The 27,264-nt window shown below is 42.6% G+C and overlaps 1 protein-coding gene across 1 annotated transcript in view; it reads right to left on the bottom strand.

Moving 5' to 3' along the window:
• Positions 1–6,050: 6,050 nt before the first annotated feature.
• Positions 6,051–27,264, bottom strand: part of kcnj3 (potassium inwardly rectifying channel subfamily J member 3) — a 117,831-nt gene continuing 96,617 nt past the window's right edge. The window contains exon 3 of the mRNA XM_033024066.1: positions 6,051–7,630. Within this exon, the coding sequence (XP_032879957.1) occupies positions 7,035–7,630 (596 nt within the window). The 3' untranslated portion in view covers positions 6,051–7,034. The remainder of the gene's footprint in view (positions 7,631–27,264) is intronic.

Raw genomic sequence — 27,264 nt, 5'->3', positions numbered from 1 at the left:
GGATTATAAAACCCGGAAGACTGGACGTGGCTCAGTCGCTGCAAGATGGCGAGGGAGAGGCCACGACTCTCAGTCTGAGCTGGGAATCCACACAACACTGAGTGTTTACTGAACTGTGAGTGCCCTTTATGTGGTTTGTATGTGGTTTTACATGGTTTCATGTGATCTGGAAACCAGTCCCTTCGGCCCACAACACCGTGCTCCAGAAAGCCCCCCCCCCCCCCCCCCCCCCCCCCCCCCCCCCCCCCCCCCCCCCCCCCCCCCCACTGGCCAGCAATATTGGAATTGGTGGAGTGGTGGAATATTGCGTTGGGGGACCAGCCCTCCCATGTGAAGCTGGTACCCAACGGGTCCCACTTAGTCTCGTCGATACATAAAAGCAAGGATGTATTGCTGAGGTTTTATAAGGTGCTGGTGCAGCCACATTTAGAATATTATGACAGTTTTTGGGCTGGAGACCCGAGTTCAATCCTAACCTCGAATGCTCCCTGTGTGGAGATTGCATGTTCACCCTGCGACCGCATGAGTTTCCTCCCATATCTCAAAGACAAGCGAGATTGTAGGTGAAATGACCACTGTAAAATTGTCCCTCGTGTGTCAGGTGTTGATGTGAAAGGGAGATTTGGTATAACTAGTGTGTACGGGTGATCAATGGTTGGTGTGGACTCAGTGGGTTGAAGGCCCTGTTTGTGGGCCGAAGGCTCTGTTACAGCATCGCAGCTGTAAATAGCTGCGGTGCTGGGACCTCAGCTATTTACAATATATATTAATGATTTGGATGAAGGGATTAAAAGTAACATTAGCAAATTTGCAGATGACACAAAGCTGGGTGTCAGTGTGAACTGTGAGGTGGTTGCTATGAGGATGCAATGTGACTTGGACAAGTTGGGTGAGTGGGCAGATGCATGGCAGATGCAGTTTTATGTGGATAAATGTGAAGTTATCCACTTTGGTAGCAAAAAGCCCCCCCCCCCCCCCAGATTTTTATCTAAATGGTGTCGTTGGGAAAAGGGGAAGTACAACGGGATCTGGGGTCCTTGTTCATCAGTCACTGAAAGTAAGCATGCAGGTACAGCAGGCAGTGAAGAAAGTGAATGGCATGTTGACCTTCATAACAAGAGGAGTTGAGTATAGGAGCAAAGAGGTCCTTCTGCATTTGTACAGGGCCCTAGTGAGACCACACCTGGAGTATTGAGTGCAGTTTTGGTCTCCAAATTTGAGGAAGGACATTCTTGCTATTGAGGGAGTACAGCGTAGGTTCACAAGGTTAATTCCCGGGATGGCGGGACAGTCATATGTTGATAGAATGGAGCGGCTGGGCTTGTATACTCTGGAACTTAGAAGGATAAGAGATAAAAGATTATTGAGGGATTGGACACGCTAGAGGCAGGAAACATGTTCCCGATGTTGGGAGAGTTTAGAACCTAGGGCCATAGTTTAAGAATAAGTGGTAAGCCATTTAGAACGGAGATGAGGAAATACTTTTTCACACAGAGAGTTGTGAGTGTGTGGAATTCTCTGCCTCAGAGGGCAGTGGAGGCTGGTTCTCTAGGATGCTTTCAAGAGAGAGTTAGATAGAGCTCTTAAGAGAATGGCAGGTAAGGGGATATGGGAGAAGGCAGGAACGGGGTACTGATTTTGGATGATCAGCCATGATCACAATGAATGGCGGTGCTGGCTCGAAGGGCCGAATGGCCTACTCCTGCACCTATTGTCTATAGTCTATTTCCATGTTGCATCTTCAAGTGTATGTAAAACCATCCTGTTTTTAGGATGGAGTAGTTAGCAGTGTTTTAAATATTTGAGTATCTCAGGTAATTAATAGGCTCTGACGACCAACCTTTTCCTGTTTTTTTGTAGAAGACTCAATTTGGCCAACCATTAAGGCAGAAAAATATATTTAGTTTTGCAAAGTCTTGACAAAGTCAAGGAGTTCCTCCGGCAGTTATAGAGTGATTGCAGTTGCCAGAGATTCCTGCTGAGAAGTTTGCTAATAGTAAATATTGGTAGAGTTGCTGCCTTAGGCCGCCAGAGACCCAGGTTCGATCTTGACTACGGATGCAGTCTGTATGGAGTTTGTACGTTCTCCATGTGACCATGTGGGTTTTCTCCGGGTGCTCCAGCTTTCTCCCATATTCTAAAGACGTGCTGGTTTGTGGATTAATTGGCTTCAGTAAAATTATAAAATTGTCCCTAGTGTGTAGGATGATGCTAGTGTACGGGGATCGCTGGTCGGCATGGACTCAATGGGCCGAAGGGCCTGTTTCCACTTTGTATCTCTAAAGTCTAAAGCAAGATAGCATGCCAATGAGCGTAAATCCACTCCGCTCTGTAATAAATATTAAATTATTTTAGTTTAGTTGATGGATAAAACAGACTTTTCGGCCCACTGAGTCCACGCTGACCATCTATCACCCGTTCACACTAATTCTGTTATCCCACTTTCTCATCCACCTCCTACACACTAAGGGCAATTTACAGAGGGCCAATTAACCGACAAACCCGCAGGTCTTTTGAATGTGGGAGGAAACCGGAGCACCTAGAGGAAACCCAAGTGGTCAAAGAGGAAACGTGAAAACTCTGCACAGACAATACCCAAGCTCAGGATCAAACCCGGGTCTCTGCTGCTGTGATGCAGCAGCTCCACCCTAATTGTTTATTCATATTAATAAATCGCTGTTTCAACAAGGGACCAATAGAACACCTTGAGAAATTCTGCGTTAGGGAGTGTAAAGGAAATCGATTTTCTCCAAAGTATTTCTCAGACTGCTAATTGTGTGTGGAACAAAATGTATTCATATCATGATGTCATGTTGATGTAGGGAGTTGGCTGTGGTTGCAGCATTTTGTAGCTGGATACTCTGCAACACAAAAAAAGGGGGCAATTTTAACACTGGATAAGACTTTAAAATAGTTTAGTTTTGCTAGGCCACCTATCAAAGAATTCTCCTGATTTTCATTGGTACCAGTGAAAGCAAAAACTGGTTTTTATTTTAAGACCAAGTGTTCAACGCCAATTTTGTTGCATTCAATCAGGGAAAAATCAATGTAAAGGAACTGCCATTTGGAGTAATGTGTTCAGTTTTGGTCACCCAGCTACAGGAAGAATGTCATGAAGCTGGAAAGAGTGCAGAGAAGAGCTACGTAAATGTTGCCAGGACTATCGGGAGAGGTTGAGCAGGTTAGGACTTTATTCCTTGGAGCGAAGGAGGATGAGGGGTGATCGTATAGAGGTGTATGAGATCATGAGGGGAATGGAGATGGTGATTGCAGTTAGGGGTGGCTTGGGAATTCTTGAGCTGGGTTAGTGGGGAGAGGTGGGAGACTTGAACTATTTTAGATAATGGCTTAGTTTATTGTCACGTGTACTGAGGTACAAGGCAAGGCAAGGCAACTTTATTTATATAGCACATTTCATACACGAGGCAGACTCAAAGTGCTTCACATAAAAACATGTCATACAATAAATGAAATAATAAAATGAAATAAAATAGAAGAACTAAAAGAAAAGAAAAACAAAATTAAAAATGCATTATAAAAAGTGCAAAAGTTAAAAGTGCAATGTAGTTAAGATTTAGCTGAAAGCTAAAGTAAACATAAAAGTTTAAAATTTAATATTTATCACCCCTCAAAAGTTTTAAACATAAAAGGTACAGTGAAAGGCTTTAGTTCCATGCTAACCAGGAAAGACAATACATGATTACAATCGAGTCATCAGATACATGATAAAGGGAATAATGTTTGGTGCAAGATAATGTCCAGTCAAGTCCGATGAAAGATAGTTCGAGGGTCTCCAATGAGGTTGATGGTAGCTCAGGACCGCTCCCTAGTTGTTGATAGGATGGTTCAGTAGCCTGATGAGAGGCAGGTTTTTGAAATTAAAGGACACTTACCTGTTGGAGCTTGATTCTGCTGTTTGCAAGCTGCTCAGCGTCTTTCATTGAAGCAGCTCTTGTTTTCATTGTGAAATTGTGCTTCCGCGTGAATGGATTTTGCAATTTAGTTATAGTCACGCACCGTGGAAACAGGCCCTTCGGCCCAACTTGCCAACACTGACCAACATGCCCCATCTGCACTTGTCCCACCTGCATTTGGTCCATATCCTTCTAAACCTACCCTATCTATATACCAGGGTACACAAAATTGCTGGGGAAACTCAGCGGGTGCAGCAGCATCTATGGAGCGAAGGAAATAGGCGACGTTTCGGGCCGAAACCCTTCTTCAGACTCAGCAGTTAGAGAGGAGGTTGTGAAACTGTCTCCGGAGAGAGGAGGAGAACTTCTTCAAAGTAGGCATACCTTGAGGAGATATCGCAGTGGAGTAGACAAAGTGTTCAAAAGGGAACTGCAGATGCTGGAATATCGAAGGTACACAAAATTGCTGGGGAAACTCAGCGGGTGCAGCAGCATGTATGGAGCGAAGGAAATAGGCGACGTTTCGGGCCGAAACCCTTCTTCAGACCCTATATCTATACCTGTCTTTTTGTAAAAAGCATGATAATACCTGCCTCAACTACCTCCTCCAACAGCACGTTTTGTGTTCCCACCTCCCTTTGTGTAAATTAGTTACCCCTCAGATTTCTATTAATGTATAAATGGATGTAAAGACTAAGTGCTGGTTGAACTCAGTAGGTCAGTCAACATCTTTGGAGGTAGGCAATGTTTCGGGTTGGGACCCAAAAATGCCCCGACCTAAAACATCACCCATCCATTCTCTCCATAGCTGCTGCCTGACCTGCTGAGTTCCTCCAGCACTTTGTGTTTTGGACAAGGTTCCAGCATCTGCAGTTCCTTGTGTCTCCTAACTGGATTTGTTTAAGTACCTTTCCAATGTGCTGCATGTCATATCTCATGTTAACGTGGCAAATGCACGGTGAACATAAACGAACAAAAGATTGAATGTTGTCGCAGATGTTATAACTATCTGAATCGATTCTGAGTGGTCGGTTTTTATGTAAAATCCTATCATAGGGTGCAGGTAGATGTTGCAATAAGAAAAACAATTTCTAAACCATTAGCCTGGGCAGCACGGTGGCGCAGCAGTAGAGTTGCTGCTTTACAGTGTCAGAGACCCGAGTGCAATCCTGACTGGTGCTGTCTATACATTCCCCCGTGACCACAGTGGTTTTTCTCCGGGTGCTCCGATTTCCTCCCACACTCCAAAGAGGTACAGGTTTATAGTTTAATTGGCTTTGGTAAAGGTTGTAAATTGGCCCTAGTGTATAAGATAGTGCTAGTGAACTGGGATTGCTAGGTTGGCACGGGCTCAGTGGGCCGAGGGGCCTGTTTCTATGCTGTATCTCCAAAATAAACCAAACTAAACATCCAAATGTAACTTTTATGTTGATATTGCCTTCAGTGGGATGACCAAATCACACATACCATGGAGGCACAAGGAGATCCTGAGCAAGACATAAAGTGCTGGAAGTAACTCAGCGGATCAAGCAGCATCTGTGGAGGGAGTGGACAGGTATTATTTCAGGTTGTGAATCTTCCTTAGATTCTGAAGAAGGCTCCCGACCCTAAACTCATCTATCCATTCTCTCCACAGATGCTACCTGACCCACTGAATCCCTCCAGCACTTTGTGTTTTGCACATATCCCATGAGGTGACTCACTCGAAACAGAATTGCATTTTATGAATCATTAACCTCTTTACAAGTGTTTATTAGAATTCATAATTTCAAGCTGCAATTTCATTTTATTCATGAAAGTCACGCTCAATATTTGGGTTTGTGAAAATAATCCGCTCAAACTATTGAAGTCAGTAAATAAGTGGACAATTGCAACGGATCAAAGCAATATTAGCAAATTATCTCCTTTGCAACGTGAAGAAAATTTTGGGGGCCAACATTTTGATAATAATTGTCATTCCATTCACGGATAAAAATAATTACTGAAGGCTTGCGTAAGTAAGTGTTCTTATATATTAGTATTTGTTTAATTAGTTTTACTCATTGCACAGCAGCTGAAGATTTCAAAGTACGTTTTAGCAAAAGTCAGGTGCAGAAACTATCAGGTTATTAACAAAACACACTGTAGTCTTTGAAATGAAACAGCATATACAGTTGAAAATTTTAATATAGTTTTCAGCTTAAAAACTGAGGCTGCAATAGGAATAAATACAAGTATCCCATTGTCCCTTAGTAGTTCGAATCAACTTATATTTATACATAAAGTCAGCATGCCTGAAGATGTTTCTAGTTTGGTAACATACAGTATTTGACATTATGCAGTTCAGAGTATGAAGCAGGCTGACGTAAAATAGTATTATTTGAGATGATAAAACACAGGCCTGCTGTGCAATCTTGATATCATAATTTAATGTTTCTATTTGCCCTTGTCCTCACTGGCCCGCCCTTTGTTTACATACACTCCAAAAACAAAATGTGAAGCTAATAAAACACAAAACAAGGAAGATACCAGATTATTTAAGGCTGAAATTTTCTCTCGAGCCTTCTGTGCTCGACATTGCCCGTAGCCTTCTCTAATTCTGTAAGCAAAACATGCATTCAAAAGGACTAGTTTCAAGAGAACATATTACAATTTGATATATGTATTTAAGATAATTTTAATTTAAAGCATGAAATCAAGCTTCAAAAGATACCCACTCTCATTTAGAAATACACCTTGGCGAACTTTTAAGATCCAATTCTGTAATACATTTTGAGACATTGCAAAGCCTCATTTTATACATTTGCTACCACTGAATAAATATAAATTTATTATGAACCATGCCATAAAACTATATGCAAAAGTTGCACGTTATTATTGCATGCTATCTGTGATACTACATGCTAGATGATGCTAATATTACAATGGGTTTTAAAATGGCTGAGGTTTCGTATCAAAGCAATAAACTTTACATTTCACTCCAGCTGTTAAATGAACATCTCATAATACATGTAGTGCTAATGATACTTTGCCCAGTTTTGTAAATAAATGCAGTATATTTGTCCCATTAAACTTTCAAAATTACAGTATTGTCTTTAATCAAAAATTAGATTATAAGAGTCCATCAAAAGGTTCCTGAAGTTACGTAAAACGTTCTGAATTCATTTTCCTTAGTTTGGGCGGGAAATTTCCTTCCATTCTTGACCCACCAGCCATTCTCTGTAGCTTTGGTGGTAGTTCACTCACTTGCTGGTTCATTGACTCACAGGTCACCTTACTGGACTTTGATACCAGTTTTTCATCAGTATTCCCGGGAACTGAACTAATTCGTTGGAGCTTCATTGGCAAATCGCTCATGCTGAATGCTTTTTCCGATGTGGTGGAACTCATTCGAAGCAGTCTTTTTTGTAGGTCTTCCCTCCCTGTCATTTTCTGCAGTTTCAGTGGTATCCTGGTGCAAAGGTCATCAATGCTATCAAAGCAGTCCACAGAATTATTTCTTTCTGATAAAGTGCCTCGGCTGTTGTTAATAGCTGGACCCATCAAAGGGGAGGACATGAAGAGCATTTCCTCTTGTTCTTTCACACTATGGGGCGGTGTTGGGATTTCAAACGTTGCATGAAATTGTGAGTAGTCTACTTTAAAGAATCCTTCTTCCAGAGAAATAACTGGGAAAAAACGGTTACCCCAAAGAACTTCATCCTCTGTATATGACGTTCTCGCTTGGCATGTCATGCCTAGAAAGAAAATATATTGCGTAAATAAATAATTCTGTGAGAGTGGAAGGAGATACATATTATTATATACTTGCTACAATGTTGATTAAATATTTTCTAATACGTTGCAATTGTCAAAAATCAAGGAACTAATTCCCAATGAGAAACTGCATACTGGAAACAACGTTTTTGTACCACAAAAATTCAATACCAATAATTCTGAATACATTTCTGGTGTTCAAAACCATTCCCAATCAATATGTTTCCAATGCCGTAAAACTCCATGAAGGGCCTTGCTTTTTAAGCAAAGTAGTAAGTGAGCAATAAACAAAGCAATTCTGTTATTCGTATAAAAAAGCAGGGAGTTGGACCTGTAATTTGTCTGATGTGTTTCAATCAAGTTGCTTTACAGCAGAAGATATAAAGTTAGCTTGTCCAACCTTTCCGCATGACACAATCTAATTAGTTCAGGTATCAATCTAATAACCTTCTCTTAACTGCCTTCAGCTTATTACCATCCAGAGTGGGGGCCTCGTGAGGTAATAGACACGGTTCACGGGTCAACGTGTCCGGATTGAAGTGTTGGTGCAGCAGCCTGGGGCTCGATTGGATCGGGCACCACTCATAAGAGGCCGAGCGTGTGGATCGGACGTGGCCTGCAGCGGCATGGGGCATCGGTGGAGGTCATTGACAACATCGTCTGTCCAGGCCGACCCCTGCAACTCCGCCAGGACCATGAGCATTCATGACCAAGTTCAGACTTTATATTTTTAAAATAACTTTGAACCTTAACGGATACAAGTGGTGCAGGAAACATGATGACTCTTGTGTACTGTCTCAGTGTAATCTATTACAGGTCTAGCACCAATATTTTGGCAACTGCTGGTCCAGCACCTCTTTTATTCTGGAGAAAATGAGTGGTACTTTATTGTCACATATATCTACGTCAATTGGAATTCCTTTTTTGCATACAGTTCAGTAAAAATATTACTTTTCATGGGCACAATCATACTTAAGCACAAGAGTTTAGGAATAGAGGTCCACCACCGATTTTCTGGCATCCTTAGTTCCAGAGCTTTTCTAGATTGTTTTGCCAGACCTACATAGGTCACGGCCTCCAAGAGGAGTCCCAAATTGTAATAGATACGCTGAGACAGTACACAAGAGTCATCATGTTTCCAGCCCCACTTATATCCGTCAAGGTTCAAAGTTATTTAAAAAATATAACGAGCCCCGGCTGCAGGCGGCAAATTCGACCCGCCAATCAGCCGAGGAAGACCCGATGATGTTGGAATGGGCTACCTCACCCGGCCTGGCTCCACATCTTCGGGGGGACTTCCGGGGGGAATTTGAAGTTTGCTCCCGAGATTTAATCCAGATTCAAGGATCATCAATAGTTGGAAAATCGGTAATGGAAGTGTAAAATATTGCAACAGCATCACAGACTCATGGGACTCCATGTATAAATCCAACACATACATGCCTTAGACCTTGCGATTAGCCTGACTCAGGGACAGATTCATGGTTGAACATTCCACACACATTCTTTGCTCCTTTTTTGATTTGAGTGCAGCAAATCAAGCCTTTGGTAGACGTTTCATTTTGGTAGTGTTCCCAATGAATTTAACATAATTTTTACTGCCTTACCAGATTGTTGGACTTCCATTCAGATATATCTTCACCTTTCTTTGTATCCTATGTAGGAATCAATGCTGTTCACATGATTAATTTCTAATTTACAAAATATTTTACTTATATAAAAGCTTCAAGGTATATATTCGGTATTCGATATAATATATTTTGAGGCAAATTTTAAAGTAACTGTTTAGCAAATTTCTCAATATGTTGCCATAACAGGCAAAATAGAACAGAACTGTACAGCACAGGAACAGGCCCTTCGGCCCACAATGTCTGTGGCCAATATGCTATCAAGCTAAACTAATCTCATCTGCCTGTACACGATCCATTCTCTGCATATCCATGCACCTGTATAAAAGCATCTTAAACACCATTATCGTATCTACCTCCACCACCACCCGCAGTGCGTTCCAGGCACCCAGGACCCTGTATATCCTGTCCTGCACATCTAAACTTTGCCCCTTTCACCTCAAGTTTCATATTTGTAATAGATTAACCTGAGTAATAACATGCAGGACACTTTAATTAGATAGGATCATGGGTTTTTTTGGTATGATTTTTTTTGAGTGACATCTGTGGACATTTGTTTTTAATGTGGACCCACTGCTTACCTGTTACTTATTTCACAAAAACTAGGAGATGAGACAAATTCTTGAAAAGGTTTCTCAAAAGGATGAAATAGCAATGTAAATGCTATCCCACATCACTACGTTTGGGATTAACAAAACGATTACAGACAATGACATAATGCAATAAAATGGAACTGCAGAAGCTGGCTAATAGCAAAGATAGACACAAAGTGCTGGGGTAACTCAGCGCGTCAGGCAGCATCTCTGGAGAAAATTGATAGATGATGTTGGGTTGAAACCCTTCTTTATTACATTGAAAATAAAGATAATGTTTAAACTCCGATCCTTTTGTGTACGGTCTCAGTCTATGTGCTTATGTTGTCGCTGGAAGATTGTCATTGCACCTGTACCGAACTGTACTTGTGCATAAGATACCACCTACTAGGATAGCAGGGATCCAGACCCCCTTAGTTACTGAGGAAAGCGCAGAGTTGGCAAGACATAAATAGGGCAGCATTCCGAGAGCTGCAGAATACTGCATAGCGCCAACAGGTATGTAAAATGCCTGGGGTAAAATTATTAATTCAGTCATAAGGGAAAGAGAATGCATGAAAGAATATGAACAAATGTTTAAAAAATATATAAAGTCTGGGATAGCAGCAAGATATAAAACTAACTTTTAAAAAACTTCCTCAGTTCTTATTGTTGGAACTTTATTCTCGGAATGCTTAAGGGCCTGTCCCACTTTCCCGAGTTATTCACAAATTCTCCCGAGTTTTCCCCTTGATTCAAATTGGCAGAATGTTTGTAACTGGTCCGTAGGAGCCTGTAGATATATCGTAGCGGCTCGTTATGCCAGCCGTAGGTACTCGGGGCATCAGGTAAGTCGGGACGTTTTTTCCAGACTGATAAAAAATGTCCACGAGTAAAAAAAGTCGGGAGGATGCCCCGAGTACTTACGGCTGGTATAACGAGCCGCTACGATATATCTACGGACTTCTACGGCCTCCTACGGACCCGTTGCAAACATTCTGCGAGTTTGAATCAAGGGGAAAACTCGGAGGATTCGTGAATAACTCGGGAAAGTGGGACAGGCCCTTTAATTCTTCAAATAATTCTTAATTCTCAGAACTTTATCTCATTACATCAGGGCAGTTGAACGGCGTAGAACAGGTGCAAGGTGTAGATGGGGAATAATGAAATCACTTGTGTGTGAAGGAAGATAACAATCACCCAATATATTTCTTATATTAAATGCAATTTAATTAAAGTTGCAGGCCTGTGCTTGGATGGTCAATTGAATTGTATGGAGATAAATATGAGGCTAACAGATTTTGAGAGACGTTAGAGAGATACAGCATGAAAACAGGCCCCTCAGCCCAGCATGCCGACCAGTGATCACTCAATACACAAGCACTATCATACACACTAGGAACCATTTACAATTTTACCTAAGCCAACTAACTTACAAACCTGTATGTCTCTGGAGTGTGGGAAGAAACCGGAGCATCCGGAGAAAACTCAGGCAAGTCACAGGAAAAATGTACAAGTCCATACAGACACCACCTGTAGTCAGGATCGAATCGAGACTTTGGCACTGTAAGGCAGCAACTCTACCACTGCGCCACTGTGCTGCCCATAATGGTCAAGATAACATTGTTTGAAGTGAAGTCTTGCAGACTTAAGGCTAAGTGGTAAGGATGCTCGGGAATCAGTCAAGGAATTTTACTTGGCAGCAACAATGGAAGAGTGGAAGATGTGCTTCCACTCCAAGGTCACGAAATAAAATGCAGGAAGCAGGTAAGAGGTGTGGAGTTGTGATGGTGGCCAGTTGAGGTCTAGGTCAGAAGATGGACACAAAAAGATGGAGTAACTCAGCAGGACAGGCAGCATCTCTGGAGAGAATGAATGGGTGACGTTTCTGGTCGAGACCCTTCTTCAGACTTTGGCCTTAGAAGAAAAGGCTCTCAGCTAAAAAAACACCAGTCAGAAAGAGAAAATCAGGTCAATCACGAGAACGCACACATCACTTGACTGTGGACAGGTTTACCTCAGGGACAGTTATGAGCATGCAGGGTTATTCTCGTAATTTAAAGTCAGGCGGTATCAGATGATGTGGCATCAGTCATTACATCACGCATTGTAATCTCTCAACTCAACTAGATTTAAATCATTTTATATTAAGACATTCTGGTTTGTTATCAGTTATTAAATCCTTTAACCTTACTCTTGCAACAACTGGATTTAGTTCTTTACCTGCCTGTCCCAAAGACGGGCAGGTTTGTACGTTAATTGGCCTCTATAAAAATTGGCCACAATTTGTCATGAGTGGCTGAGAACGTGGAATAATGTAGAACTTGTTTGAATGGGTGTCCAATGGTCAGTGTGGATTAAGTGGACCAATGGGTCAGTTTCCTTGCTGTAACTTCAAATACAGTCAATCAATAATCTGCCCATTGTAAATATGATCAGGCCTGATGAGCATATTATCCTACAATGGATCTGGATACCTATAAAAGTAGGAAAGGACAAAGGATTTTCTTCTCTTAAGAACATGATGGACCAATTAAGTTTACGTTATTTTAGACGTCTCATGATTACCATCACTAATTCTCGAATAGGTTCAAGATTAATTAATTTAAATTCCACAATTGCTATGATGGCATATGAACATTAGGGTCTCGACCCAAAATGTCACCCATTCCTTCTCTCCAGAGATGCTGCCTGTCCTGCTGAGTTACTCCAGTATTTTGTGTCTATCTTCGGTTTAAACCAGCATCTGCAGTTCCTTCCTACACATTATAGTCATTAGTTCAGGCATCTGGATTACTAGTCTACTAATGATAATTTTGCTACCATTCTCATTTGATATCTGATTCAGTTTCCATTTGGATTCCGACACAACTATGGATGCATGAGAAAAATGATTCTATGATCAAAGAAATGTCACTACCCTTCCATTGACTCCATCTACACTTCACGCTGCCTCGGCAAGGCCTCCAGCATAATTAAGGATGGGTCTCACCCCGGACACTCCCTCTTCTCCCCTCACCCACCAGGCAAGAGGTACAGAAATGTGAAAACAAATACCTCCTGATTCCAGAACAGTTTCCTCCCAGCTGTCATCAGGCAACTGAACGATCCTATCACCATCCAAAGAGCGATCCTGACCTCCCATCTACTGTAACTCATTGGAAACCCTTGAACTGTCGTTAATCGGACTTTACTGGACTGCATCTTGCACTAAACATTATTCCCTTTATCCTGTATCAGCACGTTGTGGATAGCTGGATGGTAATCATGTACAGTCTTTCCGCTGACTGTGCATTTACCCTATCTATTCCTTCCGTGATCTTATACATTTCTATAAAATTACCATTCATCTTCCTGTGCTCCAAGGAATAAAGTCCTAGTCTGCTCATCCTCTCCCTATAGCTCTGGCCCTCAAGTCCCTGGCAACATCTTTGTAAAAAAACTCAATAAAAAACAAAAAGTTCAATGGTATGCAATAATTAAATTGGCTTAATGTCCTACACAAATAGGATCCAAATGCAGTAATGGATAAAGCTGAGAGTTTTGTGCAGGAGGTAAATGAATAAGTTAATAACATCACCTTTCTATGAATAGTAATTGTGCTACCCTGATGGATCAGCTTTCTGTTATGAAAAAAATGCTTTCATATCATTCTTTTTCATAAGATTATAAGACATAGGAGCAGAATTAAGCCTCTGTCCCACTTTCACGACCTAATTGGCGACCTCTGCCGAGTTTGCCCTTGACTCATACTCGCAGCATGGTCGCCACGAGGTCGTAGGTCACTCTCCCTCATGCTCATGAGTGGTCTCCGCGTACTCGTGGCCTCAGGTAGGTCGCGCCGTTTTTTCCAGTCTGATAAAAAATGTCCACGAGAAAAAAAAAGATTGGCATGGAAAAAATGTACACTTTTTACTCGTAGGTAGGTCGTGATGGTAGTCGTAGGTAGTCGTAGGTCGGTAACTGGCCCGAGAAAAAAATGCAAACATGACATCATTTTATCATGTGATCATTTTCCACTCGTAGTTAGTCGTTGTTGGTCTTAGGTGAGGTCGTGGGAGGGGGGGGGGGGGTCGTGGGAGGTCGTAGACATAGTCGTAAGAGGTTGTATGAGGTTGTAGGAGGTCTTTTACTTTGGCGAGTCAACACGACCGTGACATTTTTTTCAACTCGTCTAGCGTCTTCTAAACTCGTGGATTAGGTCGTCCAAGTGGGACATGTCCTTTAGACCATTCTGGCCATTGAGTGCTCGGCGATTCGATCACGACTGATCTATTTTTCCCTCTCAACCCGATTGTCCTGCTTTCTTCCCTTAACCTTAAACTCCCTTACTAATCAACACACTATCAATCTCCTCTTTAAAATATAGTCAATGACTTGGTCCCCACCGCCATCTGTGGCAATTAATTCCACAGATTCACTACCCTCTGGCTAAAGAAATTCCTTTCCATCTCTATTGTGAAGGCGCTTCCTTTTATTCTGAGGATGTACCTTCTGGTCCTAGAGTCTTGCACTAGTGGAAACATCCTCTCCGCATTCACTCTATCCAGGCCTTTTACTTCAAAATCTACAAAGAGGACAAATTTTAAACCTTTTCAATCTGCCTGATAATTACTGTAAAGCCCGTTTTTGAGTCACAAAGTAGGAAAGAAGTTTGGTATTTTAGACTTTTATTAATGAATCACATGAGAATTGTGATTTTAGCTGCTGCAAAAATCCAAAGTGAGATTACAATTATAAAGCTTGTTCAAAGTTTGAGATTAAGCATCTGCTGGGCTAATTATTTGTGGAAATCCCATCTGAAGAAATGAATGCTTTGTGGAAGGATCACTACTATTTGTATAAGGATGGGTAGCTGAAGAAAGTAGCTCAACTATAGCTTGATTTGTTCCTGTCCTTGTATCATCTAGGCACAGGTGGTTCTCAGAAGCTATTTGGTTGTTTTCCCCTAAATCAATGTCAATGGCTCCCATGTCATCGGGAAAGGTGGCATTTTTTTTCCATTAATGACCTAATAGGATAAATATTAGTGTTAATCTGAAGTTATGAGAAAGTTAAATCTCTCTCTCTCTGTCCTTCAATGAACCAGCTCAATAAAGCCAGGACTGATGTTTGGTATTAAAAAGGTGAATAAGTGTGAAAAAGGTGAAAAGTTGAGTATAAAAGCACTCCTCGGCTTATGTAAGGTTTATGTTACATTCCGTGAACCCTTAAATAAGTCAGATTTTATGTAAGCTGGAATAACCATCCCCCATCCCCGGTTGGAAATAGCACACTGAGACTGAAGAAGGGTCTCAACCTGAAATGTCACCTATCCATGTTCTCCAGAGATGCTGCCTGGCGTGTTGATACTCCAGCACTTTGTGTCTGTCACTGAGGATACAAACTGTCTCGACTGCGTCTGGCTGCATCTGGGGCACTTTCTGCAATGCGTGGACTTCTGGGTAAGCACTGCCGCCAATGCCGGCTTGTTTCCAATGTAAACCTGCGTGATCATATAGTGTTTTGAAAATTACAAACACTGTAATTTTGTATTACAGCTCCTTGGTTGTTCACGTAAGTACGACTTTACTTAAGGCACCTATTACATAAGTCGGAGAGTGTCTGTAATTAACCTTGTGATGCAATTCATTTCTTATGTTTGTTATGAATTCATACCGTATTTGGTTTCTGCTAAAAACCTGTCCCATTCTGAGGAAGGGTGTGGAGACGTTAACTGTAAAAATGTAAAGATCTGAGAAACAACATTCAGCTCTTTAATCAAGTTGAATGTAAAAGGAAAAGAAAACTAGCGTGAAAAGGACATGTGACGACCTCCTAACTGCATGAGGCATTCAGCTAACAGGCATAATTATTAACATGGCTAATGTTGTCAATGTGGGCACACACTGAAATCAGACAAATTATAACTTCAGTTCAGTCTGTATCAGTGCTTGTACTCAAAATTAAATCATCTTCGCCTGCCCTTTTCCTATGTTCTGAAGAAATTGTTATTCAAATCCATTTAATGTTCTTAAAATCATATTATGGACAATGCTTCATTTGTCATCTAACAAAGCATACCACATCCCAGTAATCCACTGTCTGAAAAAGTATTTATTTGTGGAAATCCCATCTCTGTCTTTTATCAGGTGCTATTACTGAGTCTATGCCCTATATACATTTATTATTAATGGAAGTAACCTTTCACCTTTTGCCCTTAATAACATTTAATTGGGAAAAATCATGGCAGATGGAATACACTGAGGAGAAAACAGAAGATTATTCAATTTGGTAGGAAGCATTAAATCATTTTTTAATGTCAAGATATATTGTTGCACATCGGTATTGGATAGTGCTGGTTCATGAAATGTGGGAAGTTAACAGAAAGGAATTGGAAAGGCAAATCATTTTTGCTAGCTTTTACTCTGAGGAGTTTGCCAAGAACGTGGCATCTTGTAAAATTGTGCATAGCTTTGGTAAGACAATACTTGGAGTAAGGTGTGCAATATGGTCTCCTTCAACATTGACCTATTAGATTGAATCCTAGGATCAATGATTTGTCTAAAGGGAACAATTGAATATGACGGGCATTTATTCATAGGAGTTCAGAAGAACGAGACATGGTCTCACTGAAACATATAACATTCTGAAAGAGATGGTTGAAGCAGATACAGAAAGGTTGTTACCTCTGTCTTGAAAGCCTCAAACTAATGTGTCTCAGAATCACAGAAAAATATTTGACACATAAGGTCATTCAGCCCACTTTGTCCGTGCTAGTTGAAAAAAGATTACTTGATTGTTTAGTTTATTTCGAGATACAGTGTGGAAATAGGCCTCTCGGTCCACCGAGTCTGCACCGACCACTGATCACCCATACGCTATGTTATCCCACTTTTGCATCCTACACGCTAGGGGCAATTTTCAGGGGCCAATTGGCCAACTGAACCTCTTTGGGATGTGGGAGGAAACCAGAGCACCCGAAGGATACCCACGCGGAGAACATGCAAACTCCACACAAACGGCACCTGGTTCTTTGGCACCGTGAGGCAGCAGCTCTACTGCAGCAGCACTGTGCTGTGCATGTCATCATCCAGGAATAGGTTCCTAAGCTAACAGGTCACTGCCCTCTCAGTACACGTCAAATACTATTCAAATGGAATCTTGCTTCCTGCTTCCATCATCTTTACTGCCAGAACCCCAGGATGCACAAGGTGAAACACTATTTCCTTACTTCCCCACCAACCCTTCTACCTTCAGACCTCGACCTGAAGTGTCACCCATTTCTTCACTCCAGCGAAGCTGCCTGTCCAACTGCATAAACCAGCATTTTGTGTCTATCCTCAATGTAAACCAGTATCTGCAGTTCCTTCCTACACCTTGAATATGATGGGCATTTATTCATGCATTGTGCCTTATAACAATGTTACCCATATTGTTATCAGACAGCATGCTCACTGACTCACTGTGGACACTATCTTTGTACAGGTGTTAGTCACCTGCACACTAGTTCTAGCCTCCACACTCCATACCAAAGACAATTCACCTACAAACCCATCTTTAGAGTGTGGAAGAAAACAGAATAACCGGGAGAAAAGCCACGTGGTCACAGGGAGAACCTACAAACCCCGTACCGACAGCACCCGTAGTCAGGATCAAACCTGGGTCTCTGGTGCTGTGAGGCAGCAACTCTACAGCTGTACCAACAAGCCACCCAACTTGGAAGCAAGAAGTGGCTGCGAGACCCTTCGTGCTTGCCCTGCCATTCAGCTTGATCATGGTTGACTCATTTCCTCAACTCGACGGTGCAGACCTGAAACATCACCTATCCATTTTCACCAGAGATGCTTCCTAACCCACTGAGTTACTCCAGCACTTTGCATTTTTTCCTCAAATCCTCTTCTGCACCCTCAACCATAATTTCCTTGATCTTTCAAATATATATCTATCTATGCCTTAACTAAATTATTCCACATAAGAAAAAGAAGGTATGAATTTAGGATAATTAAAAGAAAGAACTGGTTAAGATTATAGAGATAACAAGATAAATCTCAGAAATATTAAATATTTAATTCAGTATTCATATCAAATGTACGTGACATTAGAAGATGACATGACATGATATAAGGCCTTAAATAATGGATTCATTCGTAAAATAATGTATAATTTTAAGATCAATTTAATCTTTTTTTAATATTTAAAATGAAGAGAAATATTAAATAATCAAACATGAATGTTAGTCCAGACCAGGATTAGTCTAGCAAAAATCCATGAAAATTATAGCCAAAATCCTATAATTCAAAATAAATAATTTATTATACAGATGTTTTACTATCAGAACGGGCGGCAAATTGGTGCTGCAGTATTGTTGCCTCACAACACCACACACCCGGGTTCGATCCTGACTACAGGTGCTGGGTTTTCTCTGGGTGCTCGGGTTTCCTCTTACATCCCAAAGACATGCAGGTTAATTGGCTTCTGTAAATTCTCCCCTGTGTGTAGGATAGAACTAGTGTGCAGGTGACCGTGGTCAGCACTGACTTGGTGGGCCAAAGGGCCTGTTTCCACGCTGTATTTCCAAACTAATCTAAAATCAGAAGCTGATAGCTGACATAAAATCTACGATTAAGAGGGAAAACAGAACCGAATATAATTAGATATTGGTTTGGGGTTATTATTGCCATGTGCACTGAGGTACAGTAAAAACACTTTGTTTTCTCTGCTATCCAAAAATGCAGAGCTCATAATAAACATCTCGGACCAGATTAAAGACAGACTCTACGTGCACTGCCTCTAAATATATTTTTTTCTTTCTTTATAAATGAAGTTGACGTCAGGAGTTTGTCCCATACTACATAGTGGGGTGGGGGAGACAAACTGGAGATATAAGGATGGAGTTAAAGGGAAAGAGAGTATAAGAAAAGTTAAAAAAAGACACCAGAATTAACAGGACAGAAAGCTCAGGAAAGGATAGGAGAGTATGGCCAAGTGAAATAGGAATCGATGTGATGGGTGATGTGTCAATGTGAGGGGAGTAATGGATTAAAAGTATAATATATGAATGCACAAAGTATAAGAAATAAAGTGGATCAGCTTGAGGCTCGGTTAGAAATTGGCAAGTATGATGTTGTGGGAATGACAGAGACATGGCTGCAAGAGGGCCAGGGCTGGGAACTGAATATTCAGGGGTATACGTCCTATCGAAAAGACAGACAGGTGGACAGGGTGGGGTAGCTCTGTTGGTAAGGAATGAAATTCAGTCTCTTGCGTGGGGTGATATAGAATAGTAAGATTAAACGAGAACTTACCAGTTTGAAGTTTGATCTGTATTTTATGAGGAGTTACGATGAGGGATTACGTGAAGAACCCGCTCAGTGCGCAGGCGCGGCATACTTCCAAGCAGCGGTGTGGAATCACAGATAGACACAGTTATTTTGAAGTAAACATAGTAAAGATAAGGAGACATCAATTTATTAGTTTGATCCATATAATGAGGGTGGGAGCGGAGGGCACGTAATCCCTCATCGTAACTCCTCATAAAATACAGATCAAACTTCAAACTGGTAAATTCTCGTTTAATCTTACTATTTTACTTCGGAGTCACGTGAGTGACTACGTGAAGATTTCAAAGCTCTGTGATTTCAAACCGTGTAACAGTTTCATTTCACTCACTGCCGAAGTTCTTGAGGGAGGAAGTGTTATCGTAATGAACCAATGAGTCTATTTGTAGAAAAACACAATGGTATTTTTTAAACAATAACAACAAAGAATTAAGTTGCTCCCCTGGGCTTAAATTAAATATTTGCAGTTCGTAAATCTTTACTGCAAATAAACCAGGTTTTGCCAACGGCTTATTATAAAATTTCTGAACGGTCTTTTCCCTACCCACCATCCTGCTGTAGCCAGGATGTGGTGTATAGGCATGTCCATTCTTTAGCCGTCGACATGGATGCTGCCCTGGTGGAATAAAATTTGTACATGTTAGTGTTTATCCCAGCAGTTTCTAGCACCTGCTTGAGCCATCTCGCAATGGTTTAGCTCGTACCCCACCATAAGGTTTTTGTGACTGACCCACAAGGCTTTTCATCTCCCTCGAATATTCTGGTTGTGTCTATGTAGGATAGTAGGTAGGTCATGGCACATAACCGTGGTTCTGGTGGGTAAGCAACGACTGGATTAGGTGTTCCTGGTCTGCTCTGTTTGACCAGTCGCTGGATAACGACAGATCTGGTCTGGAGCTGTGATCATGTTGTCCAGTCGCAATAGGTGTAGTGACTGGACCCTCTGAGCGGATACAAGTGCCATCAACCTAAACGTCTTTAGTGTAGCTTGCTCGAGGCCGGGGGATCTGGCTGGTGGCCATTCCCTGAGATATGTCAGGACCACACTGATATCCCAAATATGGGTATACCTGGGCTTAGGGCTTGATATTGTAAATGCCCTTCATCAGTTTTACCACCAGTGGATGGGATCCCATCGCCTGTTGTCCTGCCGCTGGTTTGAGGTAAGCAGAAAGAGCACTCTGCGCTGTGTTGATGGCACTGTAGCTGATCCCTACATCATGGTGTAGATGGCCAGGAACTCCAGTATGTTGGTGGCTGTAGCTGTTGCGTATGTTGTCCATGTTTCCTGGCAGTACTTCTCCCTTTTTTGATGCTGGTTAAGTACTGCCTCTTGGTGGATGTTCGAAGGGATGCTGACATGGTGGTGATGGTTTGTTTGGACAATCCCAGTTCCAGGTAAGGTCTGTTCAAACTTGCAACCCAGGCGTTTAATTTTCTCATGGCATGGGTGTTTAGCTTACCTGGTAGGTAAGTAGCTGATAGCCAAATATGTCTTTCGACATACCATTGCCAAATCATGTTGACCAATTTGTCGCATGATAATGATTTTATGCCACCCATATGGTTAATATAAGCCATCACCGTAGTATTTATCAATTTGTAACCGAAACATGCAAGTGCTGCATATTAGATACATATGCTTTTAAACCATAAAAGGCGCCCAACATCTCTAGATAGTTATCCCAGATAGCCCTCTAGATAGATCAGTCTGAAGAAGGGTTTCGGCCCGAAACGTCGCCTATTTCCTTCGCTCCATAGATGCTGCTGCACCCGCTGAGTTTCCCCAGCAATTTTGTGTACCTTCTAGATAGTTAATGCCCAGTGTAAGTAGTAATGATGACTCTAGTTTAGTCCATCTACCACTTGTGCTGGATATGGAGTTAGTCGCTCCCCAGCCTTGAGCACTGGCATCTGTTTGAATAACTAAAGTAGGGTTAGTGATAAAGATAGGGCTGAAACTATGCCAAACGTTTTTTGCCCACCACTATAGCTCTGATATTGCTTCAGTGGGTAAGTTCATGACACGATCATAGTGACCTGTATGTCGTTTTATTGCCCATACCTTTGCTCTCTGTAAATTTTTTTGATAGTGCAAAGGTCCGAATTGTGTAGCCGGAAATGCTGCTACCATTTCCCCAATTACTCTTGCTACTTGTCGAATAGTTGGTCGCTCGTTGACCATTAATTTGTTGCATGATTGTGCTAATTCAACCAATTTTGCCTTTGGCAAGGTAACAGTCATATGGACTGAGTTAATTGTGAAGCCCATGTAGTCCATGATAGTGGATGGCTTCAACTTAGATTTATCTGGATGTAGGACGAACCCCAGAGTTTCGAGGAGCTGTTTTGTAGCTGATACTGCTGCCACAGCCAATTCCATCGTTTTCCCTACTATGAGAATATCCTCCAGATATGCCATGACAATATGTTTTTGTTTTCTTAGTATTGCCATGGCTGGGTTCAATATTTTGGTGAATAATCTTGGGCTGAAGTTCGCCCATAGGGCAATGCTTTGTACCATCCAGATAAATTTTAGGTATCTGCGATGATCCTTGTATATGGGTACTAGATAGTAAGCATCTTTAAGATAAATGCTTGCCATGAAGTGTCCTTTGGAATTCAGTTGTTTGGCAGTAACATGTGTCTCCATTTTGAAATGTATATACTTAACAAATTTGTTTAGTGATGTTAAGTCAATGATGATGCGACAGACACCATCTTTTTTGGTTTTAGTGAATATATTCGATACAATTTCCAAAGGTTCATGTTTGGTCTTTTCGATGACCCCCTTTGTGATAAGTCTCACCAGTTCAGCTTGTCCCTCACGTTTCTCTTTGACGGAGGGAGAAATACCCTTTGGGGCCATTGTTGAACTGGTGGCGTTTTTTCTGACATGAATTGTATTTTATATCCTGTAATGTTGTTGAGTATATACTTGTCACTCGTGACCATACCCCATGCTTCTTTAAACAAGTGTAATCTCCCCCCTGTTAATAAAGCACCCTTATTCTCTATATGCTGGTAGGGACCAGACCCACCTACCTCCATGGTTATTGGCGATTTTGTTTCTTCATTTTCCTGAAGATTTTGTTCTGACGTGCTGGCGATGTTGGGGGGAGGCGCATTTTCCAGAGGGTCCGCTGCGGGCCCTGATCTGAAAGATCTTTGGGGATAATGTGCGGACCCCAAGCGTTCACCAGTCCCATATTGCGGACGCCGACTGGTGGATGCCGTGGGGTGCTGCCACTTGGGTATCGGAGGTCTTGGTTTGCTCGTCCCGGGGCCTGCCCTCATTAGGCCGAAGGTTTTTGATGCTTCCTGCATCTCCTTCAGTTTTTATTGAAATCTTTCCCAAATAGCAGCGCGTCCGTCTCCGCAGCTGGGGCTTTACACAAGCCAGCAAATTTGGGATTGAGGGCAGGTCTTATGTTTCCCTCCGGAGATTGTTGATCTCAAATTGTGTGGTACACATTAATGCCAGCACATCCTGCTGGCAGGTATCCATCTCCGTGGTCTCCACGGAACGAGCAAAGGCTGTGATGGCTGACGTCAGGAGCCTTAGGATCCGCTGTAGCTTGAGTTCTTGGGTCTAGATGTGTGACCCACATGCCCCCAGATTTGGCTGTTGACACTTTTTACTTTGAGGGCCTCACCGTTTTCTGGTGCTGTGTTGTTTCAGCACCTCAGCGAGCACCTTTTCCAGTAATGGTTGATGCTGGCCGCCATTCTTGGTTCCAGCGGTGCTCCAGCCCGTGGGGTTGCTACAAGCGGTCCATCACACCCAACAGCTCTTCATGTTCCTGCACCCCTGGCATACTCCCGAATTCGTCCGCCTGCCCCTGTTCCAGACCAGCCCAGCCCTGGTTACCAATGCTAGCCTCCAGTAATGAGGGAGCAGAGGGCAGTGCATGAGGCACTGTGGAGGGGGTGCCTGACCTCCCTCCGCGAGAGCGCTCTTTCTGCGCATCTCGCTGGAGCTGCTCCAATTGCTGTTGGATGCAGCTCAGGCGGCTGTCTCTCCTCCATTTAGGTGGAGACATGTCCCCGTCCGACGAATCGGACGCCACCGGCCGGATGCCTGTTCGGATGGCTAGACATCCAGCCCACAGTTCAGGCACTAGCGGGACTGGGCTCGGCGCGGTGATGGGGATAGCGGGGCGACCGGTAATTGTTCCTACCGCCTGTTGCTGCCCCCCCTGCAATGGAACGCTCCTCCGCTGGAGTCGAGCGGGGGACAGGTTCTTCTGGAGCTTTTGCCTTGTAGATGCGAGAGCGCCCCTCAAGCAGCGCGTCTCGCAGGCAACTGCTCCGTGAGCCGCTCCAGCGGCTCAGGCGGCTCTCTCTCCCCCCGTGCGGGTGGAGAGACGTCCCGTCCGACATCGGGAACACCTGCCGGATGCCTCTCGAGTGGCTATGCGTCCAGCCCACTGCTTCAGGTACTAGCGGGCTGGCCTCGGCACGGTGTCGGGGAATTACGGAACACCGGGTAACGCTCCTACCGCCTGTTGCTTCCCCCCTCCCCAACGGGAAAACGGGGGACAGTTTTGTTCCAGAGCCTTTTTCTCTGCCTGTAAAAAACACAAGCAGAAAAAGGCTCACCTGTAAAAGAAAACCCGACCTCAGGGTACTCACCTGACGGTCCGGTTCATGCTGTAACGGGACAGCCTAACTCCCGTGGCAGCCGCTGTTGCACTGCTGGCGTAATGCCGCGCCTGCGCACTGAGCGGGTTCTTCACGTAGTCACTCACGTGACTCCGAAGTAAAATCAGGAGATGTAAAGTCAGTATGGATAGAACTGAGGAATTGTAAGGAATTTATTAAAAATACCCTGATGGGAGTTATCTACAGCCCCCCAAAAGTAGCCTGGATATAGGATGCAAGTTGAATCAAGAGTTAAAATTGGCATGTCGCAAAGGTAATTCTATGGTTGTTATGGGAAATTTCAACATGCAGGTAGACTGGGAAAATCAGTTTGGTGCTGGACCCCAAGAAAGGGAGTTTGTGGAGTGCCTCCGTGATGGATTCTTAGAGCGGCTTGTACTGGAGTCTAACAGGAAAAAGGCAATTCTGGATTTAGTGTTGTGTAATGAACCAGATTTGGTAAGGGAGCTCGAGGTAAAGGAGCCATTAGGAGATAGTGACCATAATATGATGTTTTAATCTATAATTTGAGAGGGAGAAGGGAAATCAGAAGTGTCAGTATTACAGTTGAACAAAGGGGACTATGGAGCCACGAGGGAGGAGCTGGTCAAAGTTGACTGGAAAGATACCCTAGCAGGGATGACAGTGGAACAACAATGGCAGGTATTTCTGGGAATAATACAGAAGGTGCAGGATCAGTTCATTCCAAAGAGGAAGAAAGATTCCAAGGGGAGTAAGGGGTGACCGTGGCTGACAAGAGAAGTCAAGGACAGTATAAAAAGAGGAAATAATTAGTTAAGACCAAAGTTGGACCCTTGATTATTATGGGGAGCAAAGAAATGGCTTACAGGTCATTTGGATCCGTCTTCACTAAGGAGGACACAAACAATCTCACTGATGTACTAGTGACCAGAGGATCTAGGGTGACTGAAGAACTGAACACATTTTACATTAAGCAGGAAATGGTGTTGGGTAGACTGATGGGACTGAAGAAGAGATGGTTGATAAATCCCCATGGCCTGATGGTCTGCATCCCAGAATACTTAAGAAAGTGGCTATAGAAATCGTGGACGCAATGGTGATCATTTTCCAATTCAAGATCAGTTCCTGTGGATTGGAGGGTAGCTAATGTTATCCCACTTTTTATGAAAGGCGGGAGAGAGACCAGTTAGCCTGATATCGGTGGAGGGGAAGATGCCGGAGTCAATTATAAAAGATGAAATAGCGGCACATTTGGATAGCAGTAACAGGATTGGTCCGAGTCAGCAAGGATTTACGATGGGGAGATCATGCTTGACTAATCCTCTGGAATTTTTTGAGGATGGACCTAGGAAAATGGACAAGGGAGAGCCTGTGGATGTAGTGTACCTGGATTTTCCGAAAGCATTTGATAAGAACCCACATAGGAAATTAGTGGGCAAAATTAGAGCACATGGTATTGGGGGTAGGGTACTGACATGGATAGAAAATTGGTTGGCAGACCAATTAACTGGTCCCTTTCAGAATGGCAGGCAGTGACTAGTGGGGTACCGCAAGGCTCGGTGCTGGGACCATAGCAATTAACAATATACATCAATGATCTAGATGAAGGGTTTAAAAGTAACATTAGCAAATTTGCAGATGACACAAAGATGGGTGGCAGTGTGAAGTGTGAGGAGGATGGTATGAGGATGCAGGGTGACTTGGACAGGTTGGGTGAATGGGCAGATGCATGGCAGATGCAGTTTAATGTGGATAAATGTGGGGTTATCCACTTTGGTGGCAAAAATAGGAAGGCAGATTATAATCTGAATGGTGTCAAGTTGGGAAAAAGGGAAGTACAAAGAGATCTGGGGGTCCTTGTTCATCAGTTACTGAAAGTAAGCATGCAGGTACAGCAGGCAGTGAAGAAAGCAAATGGCATGTTGGCCTTCAAAACAAGAGGAGTTGAGTATGAGAGCAAAGAGGTCCTTCTGCAGTTGTACAAGCCCCTGGTGATACCACACCTGGAGTATTGTGAGCAGTTTTGCTCTCCAAATTTGAGAAAGGACATTCTTGCTATTGAGGGAGTGCAGCATAGGTTCACCAGGTTAATTCCCGGGATGGGTGGACTGTCATATGTTGATAGAATGGAGCGGTTGGGCTTGTATACTCTGGAATTTAGAAAGATGAGAGGGGATCTTATTGAAACATATAAGATTATTAAGGGATTGGACACGCTCGAGACAGGAAACATGTTCCTGATGTTAGGGAAATCCAGAACTAGGGGCCACAGTTTAAAAATAAGGTTTAGACCATTTAGAACGGAGATGAGGAAACACTTTTTCACCCAGAGAGTTGTGAATCTGTGGAATTCTCTGCCTCAGAAGGTAGTGGAGGCCAATTCTCTGGATGCTTTCAAGAGAGAGTTCTTAAAAATAGTGGTCAGGGGATATGGTGAGAAGGCAGTGAGGGGCGGTGCTGGCTCGAAGGGCCAAATGGCCTACTCCTGCACCTATTTTCTATTGTCTATCAAGATAAGAACACATAATGCAAGTTTATACTGGACCGGAAGAATGTAAACACAAAGAACTGCAGATACTAGTTAATACATAAAAGGACATAAAGTGCAGAAGTAACGCACCAGGTCAGGCAGCATCACTGGAGAACATGGATAGGTGACATTTCCGGTCGGGACCCTTCCTCAGACTGATTTTTCTAGCTGACGTAAAAATGCTGCATCAATGTCACATGTGAAAGACTAACTTCAAAACACACTAGACACAAAACGTTACCTATCCAGGTTCTCCAGAGATGCTTCCTGACCCACTGAGTTACTCCAGCAATTTTTGTCCTTTTCTGAAAGTGGAGAATATAGCCACAATGTGAAAGAATCCTATATTGGCAGATCTTAAGTTAAATAAGGTTAATTGACTTTTATTCTCACTAAAAACTCTCAATGGATGCGAGAGTATCAGCGGTCTATTGCATTCACTGTGTAATAGTCCTTTCCTTTGAAGACAATGAAACTTAAGTATTGTAGTTGAGTACAAAGGGCACCTGATAGTTTAGCATTCATTTACCGTTGACAATCAAAATCAATTTCCACCCTATATTTGGTCTGCACATGAGTGGGAGTTGACATAAGGTCAATATTACATGTAGGACCTCACAAGCGGTGTGCCGGATTATCCGTTTCCTTAACCGATGACAGTAACGTATGATTAAAGAACCATAAAGAATAAAACATGGAAGAAGATTAATTAGACCTGGATGGACAGGAAGCAAAATATAGAATGAGATTGCAAGTGTGAAAGGCGACGAGAGAAAAATACAAATGGATTAAAGTGGAACTATTCAAGTAGGCAAGTAGATCAACTGAGGAGTTAGTTATATTCAGGAATTGTTACATCCATTCCTGAGAGGTTAATGAATAAACAGCGGATAAAGTGCAAAACATACAAACGTCCTTCACCTCATAAATATCAAGTCT

Source organism: Amblyraja radiata, chromosome 7, assembly GCF_010909765.2.
Source record: "Amblyraja radiata isolate CabotCenter1 chromosome 7, sAmbRad1.1.pri, whole genome shotgun sequence".
NCBI classification, from domain to species: Eukaryota; Metazoa; Chordata; class Chondrichthyes; order Rajiformes; family Rajidae; genus Amblyraja; species Amblyraja radiata.
The sequence above is the reverse complement of the archived record's forward strand: the minus strand, read 5'-3'. Positions and strand labels throughout refer to the sequence as shown.